The sequence below is a fragment of the Gopherus evgoodei genome, chromosome 10, assembly GCF_007399415.2.
Source record: "Gopherus evgoodei ecotype Sinaloan lineage chromosome 10, rGopEvg1_v1.p, whole genome shotgun sequence".
Taxonomy (NCBI): domain Eukaryota; kingdom Metazoa; phylum Chordata; order Testudines; family Testudinidae; genus Gopherus; species Gopherus evgoodei.
In genome coordinates, this window is record NC_044331.1 from 355,756 (window position 1) to 368,981 (window position 13,226).

The window sequence follows — 13,226 nt, forward strand, 5'->3', positions numbered from 1 at the left end:
GCCGCTTGTGCAGGGAAAGCCCCTGGTGGGCTGGGCCAGTTTGTTTACTTGACCCATCTGCAGGTCTGGCCAATCACAGCTCCCACTGGCCATGGTTCGCTGCTTCAGGCTAATGTCACATCCTTGCCTATAGATTAAGTTAATCCATTTGTAACCTGGAGCAAAACGACAGGATTATGGGCTAGGGTATAAATTAAGTGACTGAACAGCAGATGAAGAAAGAGAACATTAAAATATAGAGTACAATATCCATTCTTCAGGGAAAAGATATCTTTGTCTGGAACTACTTCCTGTTCTGAGTTTGATATCTAAGATAAACAGAGAAATTTGCTCTGTTTTTATGTTCACCCTACAACACACTGAGCAAGACTAGAGGAGATGACAGGACATGACACCTGCTTTACTGTACTTTCCCTTCATGAAGGTGAAATGGTAAGAGCTTTACATCTGGTCCAGTAATCCCCTCCCTAAAGGTCTTGTAGAAGTCAGAACATTTGCAGTCCTGGTTACAAATTAGCTGATTTGCACTGTGTCTCCACTTCGTGTCAGACTGTCTCGTCTCTGCTTAGTCCAGAACCTATCTTTTCCCTTGTTTGGCTTTTGCTCTGTCTTTTTCTCTCCTGCATTTGTGATGACTTCACAGCTAAAACTTCCATCCAAGCCTTAATCATATGCTATCTTGACTAGTGCATCCTCCTCCTTGGCTTTCCTGACATCATCATAACCCTTTTTCAATCAACACAAAATACATCTGGAAAGATCAACTTCCTTAATGTTACTCTGACTTTATAACCCCTCAACTCCACCTATGAATCCACCTGCTGACTTCCTGCCCTGGCTCTAGAAATTGTGAAGTCAAGAAGAATTCATCATCCTCATCATAATTTTCCTTTTACAACTCTGGCATTTAGGGCAGTGATGAAGCTCCTCCATTGCTGTCTGTTTCTGGCAAGTCTTTCAATGGTTCCCCAGCTGTGCCCCAGATTTTTCACCTTGGCTTCCACAGCTCTTTGCCATGTTGTTTTCGGGCGGCCTCGTTTTTGCTTGCCTTCAGATGTCCATCTTATTGCTACTCTGGTGATGGAATCAGTTTCTATCCAAAGCACATGACTGATCCATCTCCAACGCCTCCTGGCAATGATAGTGCTCAGATCCTCTTGTCTGCACTGTGTCAACAGATGGTTTGTTCCGGGCCAAAAGATATGGAGGATTTTTCTGAGGCATGTTATAGGGAATGAAGACAGTTTGCACATGTCATACTTTCTCATTCCTCATTAGATGGGGTCTAAAATAATTTTTCTCTAAGTGCTATGATTCTTTGTCTTTCTTTTTTGATCATTCTTGCTGCACAAGTATGACCTTTGGTGTGTGCTTCTGACCCCTTTGCTCCCGGCAGTGAGAATGAGGCTCCTTCCAGGAGCCTCATGAAGACAGCAGATCTCCTGTCTGACACCTCTCTACTGTCATCCAAGTTAGTCCTTTTCAAATGATGGTGGATTTTCAGTCTGAAGGATAAAATTTTAAATTTTCCTTCTCTATGACAATGCTTCTCCCAGATCCCCATGGTGAGCTCGGGGTTTCAGCCTGCACTTGCTCCTGGCTTCAACTGGGGGAGGAGGGGAGCTTGGGGTTTCAGCCTCATGCTGCTCCCAGCTGCAGCGGGGCGGGAGGGAGCTCAGGGTTTCAGTCCTATGCCACTCCTGGATGCAGTCCCGCAGAGAGGGACCGGGGCTTCAGGCTTCAGCCTTGCAGTGGGGGAGGCACTGGGGCTCAGGAACCAGGTTTCAGCAGCAGGACTCCATGGCTGCCCTGAATGGGCCCACCAACCCCCCCCCCCCCCCGTTAAGAACCACTGAGTTAGAGCACAAAATATCTGATGGTCTATTAAGAATGTTCCAGTACTTCAGGCTTGGATGACAGATCATCCTCATACACATTTTTGTAAGGATGAAGTTGTCCTAAAATATGCCAAATTCTTGCCTATGATGTTCATAGATTTTTATTTAAATCAGAACATTTATGGAGCCAGTCACATGGTAGAGAAAATATTGCATACTGAAGTAACTTTTGTCCTCCAAATATGTTGCCTCCATAGATTCACACTAACCTTCCCTCTTCCCCTTCACCCTGGAGGTGTAAAGGATATGCCCAAGGTTAGAGAGGAGCTAAGTGACAATTTGAGGTGAACCTTTTATACTGTTCCCTAGAATCCTGGAACAGAGCAGAGGCCATCCACACACACACTGTGATGAAGTCAGTTTGCCCAGGTCAGTGTCAGGTAATCTGTTCCTTAGTTTCCTCTCTCACACTGGACTAATCAAAAGTCCTTCCCTTCTAAGGTGAACAAATGTTCCAAATAAAAGAAAAATGCATACTTCTTCACCCCCTCCTACAGGGGGTGTCTTACTCTTGTAAAAGGAATCAAACCACCCTTCATCCTCTAGTTGGTGTCATGAAGAGGTGCCTTGCCCTGGAACCCTAAATCATACAGTAGCTGTGTACCCTAACCTCAAAACTGCCCCGCTTCACTGCTTTCCTGGGCTACTTCCCACAATGCATCTTGGTTTAGACCTTCTCCCTGGCCTTTCCCCGCAAGTCCTCATCCAAACCCCTTGAAGTTCCTTTTCCAGTCTTGTTCTCCAAAAGGCCCCATAACTGATCTTATCAAGACCCATAATTCTTGAGAACTTTCACCAATTAGTTACTAGCACTCCTCTTTTCAGTTATACCTCACTGGAAAGACCCACACCAGATCTTGCTTTGTCCCTTGTGTTTCTCCTTCTGAAGGAAAGGCTGCTTCTTACTCAGTTCTGCCTGCTTACTCAGCAAACCCTACTTCCTAGCTGCGGTGACATGACCCCCTGGCTCTACAGTTCTCAGAATGCCTACTCTTAAAGGGCCAGAGGATATGCTAGATCAAAGCTTATCCTTAAATGGAACCTTGTGACACTCATCCAGTTGCTTTGAAATGGGTTCCTTTGGGCAAGTGATCTCACCATGGAGATCTATCAAGGCCATGCAGTTGGAGAACAAAAGTCACATTAATTCACCTCTTCTTCTTAGACATTTAACAGTTGCTATCACTGGTATTATCTTATTTTACTTGGTTAAATGTTTTAACATTTTTAGATGCTCTTGTAGGTCTCCAGTTCCCAAGAGGACCTTATTCATATGGACATTTCTCCTTTCCTCTTTTGGCTAGGGAGGATGGACATTTAATGAACATTGATTGGTTTGATTGATTATTCTGTAGCAGTAGGTCCTGGGCTAGAGGACTGGAAAATTGAAATATTGGGTATTACTTCTGTTCTGGCATATTCAAGAGCCCTTTTATTATCATTTAAGGCAATTTGCTTTATTCCCTTTTCATGACTACTGCTAACCATAAATATCTCACTGTTACCTTGCACTCCCACTGTCTATTGTATTCACCTGTTGTCTCCCATCATATGTTTTGATTTTAAAAAGCCTTTTTAGGGCAGGGATCATATTTTCATTACATGTGTATAACAGTCCCTAGCATAGTGGGCCACTGATTCCTGACTGGGGCTGCTAAGTGCTACTGCAATACAAATACATAATACTATAATAGAAATAAATATCATATAATAAAAAAATCTTTGGGGCAGATCCTCAGATAATTTAGATTGTCATAGCTTCTTTGAAGTAAAACATTTGGACAGCAATTGCTATGCAGATTCTCTTATATGTATATTCATACTAGAAAGCAAGAGATTATCAGTTATTCCATCTGTGTGCTGCTGACAGGGCAGAAAGAGCATTGTCCATTTTAAAGGAGTTTCATTTGTAAGCGTAAGCAATCTTTGCTAGAGGTTCTAGTCTCTGTGGAATGGCACCATGACTGGACATTGTTTTTAGTCTTCACTCCAGTTTGTATGTCTCCTGTTCCTTTTTCCTCCTCTGGTAGAAACCCAGCTGGAGGAGCCTCTCTGCACTGCAGTGAAAAGCTGCAGCTCTGGAGAGATGAGATGTCAAAAAATAATCCTCAAGTATAAAGATGAATCATCTGAAAACAAAAGGTACTTGGATCATGTGGTCTGAAAATCTCTGAAGACCTTTGATCATAGTGACTCTCTTTAGTGATGTACAGTCCCACTTTCAAGGCAGAATCACTTACATTTGTCTATGTGCAAGTTTCTCTTTATTTACATATTTACTTGTCTCAGTGCAACCACTTGAGACAAGCTGAACTTGATGCAGTCTGGCAAATGACAGCACAGAAAAATGAATTCAATCCTTTGTTCCACTGACTCCTTTTGTTTACAAGGCTCGTTTCAAAGAAATTTTTAGATAGAAAAGAGCTATCACATCACCTTGAGTTCATCTCCTGGAGACTAATGCAGATTATTAAAGAGCTTAGTGTGGAAAATAACTAACCTATTAACACCATCAGCAACTGCAACCTGAATCATTTGGAAACACAGCAGAGAAAATTATTTTGGTTTTTCGTTTGTTTTCAGATTATGTTGCTGTTAGTGTTTCGTGACACAATAGATGGCAAGACTCACATGCACTTGCCAAAATGCTGACTCTTCCTTCTAGGGTGACCAGATGTCCTGATTTTATAGGGACTGTCCCAATTTTGGGGTCTTTTTCTTATATAGGCTCCTATTACCCCTCCACACCCTGTCCCGACTTTTCACACTTGCTGTCTGGTCACCCTACTTCCTTCTAAAATCTGTGTTTTCTCTTATGTCCTCAGTGTTGAGGTGGCAGATTGTAAGAAAAAATTCCACTGACAGCAAAGACATGGAGGGATAGCTCAGTGGTTTGAGTCTTGCCCTCCTAAACACAGTGTTGTGAGCTCAATCCTTGAGGGGGGCTACTTAGGGATCTGGGGCAAAATCAGTACTTAATCCTGCCTAGTGAAGGCAGGGGGCTAAACTCAGTGACCTTCCCTTCCAATTCTATGAGATAGGTATATCTCCTTCTATCATATTACTTAAATTGGTTTTACAGTCACCAGACTCAGACTCTTCTTTCACTAAGCTGCATTAACACAGGCCAAATATCTGTTCTTTTGTCAGGAGAGTACAAGTACGGTAAGCCTTTATAATCATCCATACACTCTGTATCCTAAAATGGCCATTGGTGGACTTTCCCTTACACAACATGCCAAGGGCTGATGCCCTGAGCTTGGGCTATTTGATGCATATAATGTAAGAGAGAGATCAAGTACTCCATTGACATGGCTAGCTTGAATGCATTGGCTATCTTAAACATAGTTTCAGAGGAGTTGCTGTGTAAGTCTGTATCAGCAAAAACAACAAGGAGTCCTTGTGGCACCTTAGAGACTAACAAATTTATTTGTGCATAAGCTTTCATGGGCTACAGCCCACTTCATCAGATGCATGGAGTGGACATATAGAGGCAGTTAGGGTGACCAGACAGCAAGTGTGAAAAATCAGGATGGGATGGGGACAGGGTGGCTTTAGGCCAATTCCACCAATTCCCCCGAATTGGGCCCCACGCCTAAGAGGGCCCCAAGCCCAGTGGCAGGGCCGCCGGGAGGGCAAGTGGCTGATAATCCCTTCCCTGGCTAGAGGCTCCTTTTTAATTTTTACTCACCTGGCGGCGCGCCAGGTCTTCAGCAGCATTTCAGAGGTCCTTCAGTGCCCTCGAAGACCCGGAGCTAGTGAACGACCTGCCTCTGAAGTCTAGGAGCGCTGCCCAGTGACTACAAGCCCTGAGTGTGTTTTTTATTTTTCAGTCATCCCTGCTGGGACCCCGTTGAAACTGTTCGAATCGGGTCCTGCACTTGCTAAAGCCAGCCCTGGGCGGGGGTGGGGGGTAATAGGAGCCTATAGAAAAAAAAGACCCCAAATTGGACATTTGGTCCCCCTAAGAGGCAGGTATAAAGACACAGCCCAGGAGACAAGGGGCACTGCCTCAGCCAGTGAGGGGTCACGGCTAACAAGGCCAAGTCAATCAGGGCGGATACGTCTCATTTCCAACAGCTGACAGGGGCCACAAGCACCGCACCAGCCCACACAGAACACTCCCTCTGGGCCGCCCTGGCGTGAGAGGGGCGCAGCGCCCGCCCCACAGCCCGGCAATGAGCCGCCCCGCGCTGCCATTCCCCAACCACGGCTCCCCGCCCCCGCCGCGGAACCCCGCCGGGCAGCACCAGCCGCAGGGGGGCGGGGCGGGGCAGCGCAACTGCCCTCCCTTGGCTCCTCCCACCTGCTCGCCTGGAGTGCGGCACGCAGGGGTGGAGCCTGGAGGACCACGAGACCCCGCCCCCTACTGCTCGTCCGCAATATCTCTGGCTCACGTGTCTACCCCAGCCAATCAGCGTGGGACCCATGGCTCTTTAAGAGCCGCGCGCCAGTCGCCTGCTTCGCGCTGCAGTAGCGGCTAGAGGTTTCCATGGAGATCATTGATGGGGCGGTTGCCATGGATACAGCGGCGCCCGGGCTGTCTGGCGGGCGCCGCGGCTGGGAGCTGCGGAGGCACGCGCTGCTGATCGTGATCGGGGAGATCGGGACAGAGGCGGAGCGCGGGGCGCTGCGGGGCGCCCTGGAGCGGGGTGAGCAGTGAGCGCTGCAGCGCGCGGCTGGGCTGCAACCGGAGGCACTTTCCCCCCCCTCCCCCGCGTCCGCCCGCCCGCAGTGGTGGCGGCTCCGGGAGAGAAGCGCGGGGCTGCCTGGCGCTGTTGCGGCAGGGACTGTCCAGCCCCGCCCGGGGCGCGTCAGCGTGCCGCACTGTCACGCCGTGAGTGCAGGGGCTGGGCTCGACCTGGCCAGCCCTGCCCCCCGCTTCCTCCCGCGGCTTCTCATCACGCCCCCCTCCCCGCAGCCCTGAACCCGCGTCCTCCCCAGGATTCTCATCACCCCCCCGTCCCCGCAGCCCTGAACCCCGCGTCCTCCCCCGGCTTCTCATCACCCCCCTGTCCCCGCAGCCCTGAATCCCGCTTCCTCCCCCGGCTTCTCATCACCGCCCCCCGTCCCCGCAGCCCTGAACCCGCATCCTCCCGCGGCTTCTCATCACCCCCCCCCCGTCCTTGCAGCCCTGAACCCCGCTTCCTCCCCCGGCTTCTCACCCCCCCCGTCCCCGCAGCCCTGAGCCCTGCGTCCTCCCCCGGCTTCTCACCCCCCCCCCGTCCCCGCAGCCCTGAATCCCGCTTCCTCCCCCGGCTTCTCATCACCCCCCCCGTCCCCGCAGCCCTGAATCCCGCTTCCTCCCCCGGCTTCTCATCACCCCCCCCGTCCCCGCAGCCCTGAACCCCGCTTCCTCCCCTGGCTTCTCATCACCCCCCCCCGTCCCCACAGCCCTGAACCGCGCGTCCTACCCCGGCTTCTCATCACCCCCCCGTCCCCGCAGCCCTGAACCCGCATCCTCCCGCGGCTTCTCATCACCCCCCCGTCCCCGCAGCCCTGAACCCGCATCCTCCCGCGGCTTCTCATCACCCCCCCGTCCCCGCAGCCCTGAACCCGCATCCTCCCGCGGCTTCTCATCACCCCCCCGTCCCCGCAGCCCTGAACCCGCATCCTCCCGCGGCTTCTCATCACCCCCCCGTCCCCGCAGCCCTGAACCGCGCGTCCTACCCCGGCTTCTCACCTCCCCCTTCCCCGCAGCCCTGAACCCCGCTTCCTCCCGCGGCTTCTCATCACCCCCCCCTTCCCCGCAGCCCTGAACCCCTCTTCCTCCCCCGGCTTCTCATCACGCCCGCCTCCCCGCAGCCCTGAACCCCGCTTCCTCCCCCGGCTTCTCATCACCCCCCCCCCCGTCCCCGCAGCCCTGAACCCGCGTCCTCCCCCGGCTTCTCATCACCCCCCCCCGTCCCCGCAGCCCTGAACCCTGCTTCCTCCCCCGGCTTCTCATCACGCCCCCCTCCCCGCAGCCCTGAACCCCGCGTCCTCCCCTGGCCCTTCACCGCAGCCCTGAACCCCGCTTCCTCCCCCGGCTTCTCCCCCCCCCACCGCAGCCCTGGGTGGACCTTCACCCCCTACCCCCCGCGGCTTCTTACCCTGCCTCTCACCAGCCCCTGGATGGATGTTCCCTGTCCCCCAGCTTCTTACCCCTGGCGCCTCGGCAGCCCTGGATTCCTTCTCCCCCTCCACCCGGTGCCTCACTGCAGCCCTGAACCCCCCGACTTCTTACCCTGCCCCTCACCGCCCCCTAGATGGACCTTACCCCCACCTCCACCGGCGCCTCGCCGCAGCCCTGGGTGGACCTTCCCCCCACCCGCCGCGGCTTCTTATCCTGCCCCTCACCGGCCCCTGGATGGACCTTCTCCCTCCCCTGGCTTCTTAGCTCCCCTGCCACCTCACGGCAGCCCTGGATTCCTTCTCCCCTCATCGCCCCGGCATCTTACCCTGCCCTTCACCACAGCGTTAATCCCCTACCTTCCCCCTGGCTTCTTACCTTGCCCCTCACCGCCACCCTGGATTCCTGCCCCCCCACCTCTTACCCTGCCCCTTACCGCAGCCCTGGATTCCTGCCCCGGCTTCTTACCCCATCCCTCACCACAGCCCTGGATCACTCCTCCCACCCTCCTCAGCTCCTTACCCTGCCCTTTACTGTAGCCCTGGTTCTGCCCACCCCAGCTTTGCTGAGGTCTATCTCAGCCTGAGGCTCTTCCCATCCTCTCCTTGCCCCATCCTGGGGCATGCTGAGGGCTGGTGCCTCAAGCACGGTTTCTACCCTTTGCCCTGCCCCCATTTCAGGGCAGCCCAGGTGGCTGAGGAAGTCGGGAGGTTTCCTTCTCCCCAGCAGTTGTGGGGTGTAAGGAGCGGTACAAATCCATCAGTGTCAGATTACGTATACTGGCAAAAATGGTTAAAATGTTTGTGTTCATTGATCTGGGGCTTCTGGAACAAGCTGGGGGTCATGGGTGTGTGGAATGGGGACATGTAAAGGACCTCAACTTAAGGCAGGGATAGGCAAACATTTTGGCCCAAGGGCCAAATCGGGAGATAGAAATTGTATGGAGGGCCATGAATGCTAGCAAAATTGGGGTTGCGGTGTGGGAGGTGGTGCAGGCTCTGAGGTGGGGCTGAGGATGAGGAGTTTGGGGTATAGGAGGGTGCTCTGAGCTGGGACTGAGGGGTTTGGAGGGTGGCAGGGGAATCAGGGCTGAGGCAGGGAGCTGAGACATGGGGAGAGGCTCAGAGGTGCAGGTTCCGAGCGGCGCTTACCTGAAGCAGCTCCCAGAAGCAGTGGCATGTCCTTTCTCTGGCACCTACACAGTGATGCAGCCAGGCGGCTCTGCATGCTTCTCCATTCTCAGGCAGTACCCCTGCAGCTCCCATTGGAGCATGTAGGAGTCGGAGTGGATCCATGCCGTGGTTTCCGGGAGCAGCGTGGTGCAGCCCCCGACCCTGCACCCCAGCTGGAGCGCCAGAGCAGGGCCAAGCCGTGTGGTTCGGCCCCCAACCAGCGCCCCAGCTGGAGCAGGGCCGAGCGGCGTAGTGTGGCCCCCAACCCAGCCGGAGCGGGGCCAAGCCCCGCGGTGTGGCCCCAGACCTTGCACCCCAGCCAGAGCACCAGAGTGGGGCTGAGCCACATGGTTTGCCATAGTTTGCCTGCCCCTGCTCTAAGGAGTCTGGAATTAGCTGGACCTGGGGCTATCCTCAGACAGCCCTGGCTCCCTGACACTATTTACTAATAAACTTACTTGTGTCTGTAAACAGGATCTAGAGTAAAGAGCTCTGTGAGCCTGACACACATCCCCCCTCTACGTGGTATTCACTGACCTTCAAGCACAGGTTAGCAGCTTGGGGTGAGTGGTGCCAGGTGAGTGCTTTGGTAGGGTCATGTAGGGGAAGAAGAAGCTCCACTCACTCATGCTTATCCTTACATAAGAGACTTCAGCTCCTTAATCAGATAAAGGCTTCTTAGGGTCTTTACCATATAACAACATGAACCTCTTAGGCCTGGAGGGGAATGTGTACAGGGAACATATCCCACGGAAAACAGTAGCAATGCCAGCCAGAAGCAAGTGCCAAATGCAACCTCTCTGCTTTTGTGCATGAAAGCAACTGGATTGATTACATTCTCCCTCAGCCTTGTGTGTCTGGCACACAGTCCCTGATCTGATCAGCAGCATGGGGCAATGATTAGTCTGAAGATACATTAGGGCTTTTCTGAAGAAAGGAACATCGTATTAACAATGGCAGAGTATTGATGTGAGACAAGGTGGGTGAAGTACACCTCTACCCAGATATAACGCTGTCCAAAAAATCTTACCACATTATAGGTGAAACTCGTTATATTGAACTTGCTTTGATCCGCCGGAGCATGCAGTCCCCGCCCCCTGGAGTGCTGCTTTAACACGTTATATCTGAATTTGTGTTATATCAGGTCACATTATATTAGGGTAGAGGTGTAATATCTTTTATTGGACCAACTTCATTTGGTGAAAGCAACAAGCTTTTGAGCTACACAGAGCTCTTCTTCAGGTCTGGAAAAGGCACTCAGAGGTGGAACAGATTGTTTAGCATACATAGTTAACACATAATGTAAGGGACTATTCAAAGTGAATGGCCCATTAACACCCCTGTAGTTATAGGACAAAAATGGGGGTTAGTGGGTTACAGATCTCTACATAAAAGAATAAATGGACACAAATAGGACATCAGGAATGGTAACATGCAAAAGCCAGTAGAACACTTCAATCTTCATGGACATTCTGTAACAGATTTAAAAGTAGCCATACTGGAACAAAAAAACTTGAGGAAACAGACTTCAAAGAGAAACTGCAGAACTAAAATTCATTTGCAAATTTAACATAATTAATTTTGGGCTTGAGTAGGGACTGGGAGTGGCTGGCTCACTACAAAAGCAGCTTTGCCTCTCCTGTAATTGACACATCCTCATCAGTTATTGGGAGTGGACTACATCCACTCTGATCGAATTGGACCTGTCAACACTGGTTCTCCACGTGTGAGGTAACTCCTTTCTCTTCATGTGTCAGTATATAATGATTGCATCTGTAATTTTCCACTCCATGCATCTGAAGAAGTGGGTTTTTTACCCATGAAAGCTTATGCCCAAATAAATCTATTAGTCTTTAAAGTGCCACCGGACTCGTTGTTTTTGGGTTATAGATTGTTGTAATGGCCATAAATCCAGTGTCTTAAGACCATGATTTTTAGTGTCTAATAAAGTTATGAATTTAAGCTCCCATGTTTGCCTTGTGAAGGTATATTGCTGATGTTCTCTGGGTTTTTCATCTGTTGCTCCTACGGACACATCTCCACTGCTAGAATGATCAGTGACCTCCACAACACACGTTTTATGATCCATGGGTCTTATACATGCCTGTCACAACATGTGGTGTGCCTCATCCAGTGCTTTAAATGCCTCCAAGAAAAACTATGTGGGTGAAACCAGATAGTCGCTATATACTCAAATGAACTCACAGGAAAATAAGAGACAAAAACACCTTATCACTGTCCTGTGGTGGAACATTATTCACAAAGCGTTCACTCTATATCTGACCTATCAGTTGTCATCCTCAAATTAAATGTGCACATTTTCAAAAGATGAGTCTGTGAGCTTAAATTCATAACTTTGCTAGATGGAATATGTGTTTACTTTTGCTAAACAATCTGTTCCACCTTATATTTAGCTGTGACACTCTGGGTATGTCTCTACTGCAATGTAAGCCCAGGGTTAATGGGACTCGAGTCAGCTGATCCATATTAGGGAACCCTGGACTTGAGCATCTACACTGTATTTTAACCCTAAGTTAAGAATTTTCTGACCCAATCTTGAACCTAGGGCTTTGGTGTACACACATTGGTATGCAGACCCAAGTCAAAGTAACCATATCCCAGAGTCCCTAGTGCCCTCCCCTGACCCCTGCCCGAAATGTAGCCTCTCTAGCCCTAGGAACATGGTACACTGGGAAAACTTTACTGCCCACCCTGCACGTTACCAGGAAGCAGCTCACTTTGCAAAAGGCTTGATTGGTTCACTCTCCATGGCAAACCCAGGATCCTTCTCTGATAGGATACTTGCAGATGGGTGATCAGAACAGAATGGGTTAATGCTGACTTGACCCGCTGCCTTTGGAGGGGAGGGAGGTGGAGGCGGGAGAGGGGCTTCCATTTTCAGTAGAGTGGATTGCAGATTGTTGTGATAGAGATCTTCTGGCAAACAAAGGCTAGGGACACTATCCCTGCCCATCCTGGCTAATAGCCATTGATGGACCTATCCTCCATGAACATATCCAGTTATAGTCTTGACCTTCACAACATCCTCTGGCAAGGAGTTCCACAGGTTGACTTTGCGTTGTGTAAAAAATTACTTCCTTTTGTTTTTAAACCTGCTGCCTATTCATTTCATGTGGTGACCCTAGTTCTTGTGGTGTGAGAACGAGTAAATAATACTTTCTTCACCCCAGTCATGATTTTACAGACCTCCATCACATCTCCCCTTAGTTGTCTCTTTTCCAAGCTGAAAAGTCCCCGTCTTATTAATCTCTCTTCGTATGGAAACTGTTCCATACTCCTAATAATTTTTTTTGTCCTTGTCTGAATCTTTTTTCCAATTCCAATATATCTTTTTTGAGATGGGGTGACCACATCCGCACACAATATTCAAGATGTGGGCGTACCATAGATTTATATAGAGGCAATATGATATTTTTCTGTCTTATTGGCTATCGCTTTCTGAATTGTTCCCAACATTCTGTTCGCTTTTTTGACTGCCGCAGCACATTGAGTGGATGTTTTCAGAGAGCTATCCACAATGACTTCAAGATCTCTCTCTTCAGTGGTAACAGCTAATTTAGACCTCATAATTTTATATGTATAGTTGAGATTGTTTTCCAGTGTGCATTACTTTGCATTTATCAACACTGAATTTCATGTGCCATTTTGTTGGCCAGTCACCCAGTTTTGTGAGGTCCCTTTGTAATTCTTCACAGTCTGCTTTGGGCTTAACTATTTTGAGTAGTTTTGTATCATCCGCAAGTTTTTCCACCTCACTGTTTTACCCCTTTTTCTAGATCATTTATGAATATGTTGAATAGGACTAGGCCCAGAACAACCCCCTGGGGGACACCACGATTTACCTCTTTCCATTCTGAAAGCTGACTATTTATTCCTACCCTTTGTTTCCTATTTTTTAACCAATTACCGATCCCTGAGAGGTCCTTCCCTTTTATCCCATGACAGCTTATTTTGCTTAAGAGCCTTTGCTGAGGGACTTTGTCAAAGACTTTCTGAAAATCTAAGTACACTATATCCACTGGA

The 13,226-nt window shown here is 50.0% G+C and overlaps 1 protein-coding gene across 1 annotated transcript in view; it reads left to right on the forward strand.

Moving 5' to 3' along the window:
- Nucleotides 1–6,339: 6,339 nt before the first annotated feature.
- Nucleotides 6,340–13,226, forward strand: part of MAP1A (microtubule associated protein 1A) — a 125,775-nt gene continuing 118,888 nt past the window's right edge. Inside the window, exon 1 of the mRNA XM_030577282.1 lies at nt 6,340–6,550. Coding sequence (XP_030433142.1) covers nt 6,391–6,550 — 160 coding nt within the window. The 5' untranslated portion in view covers nt 6,340–6,390. The remainder of the gene's footprint in view (nt 6,551–13,226) is intronic.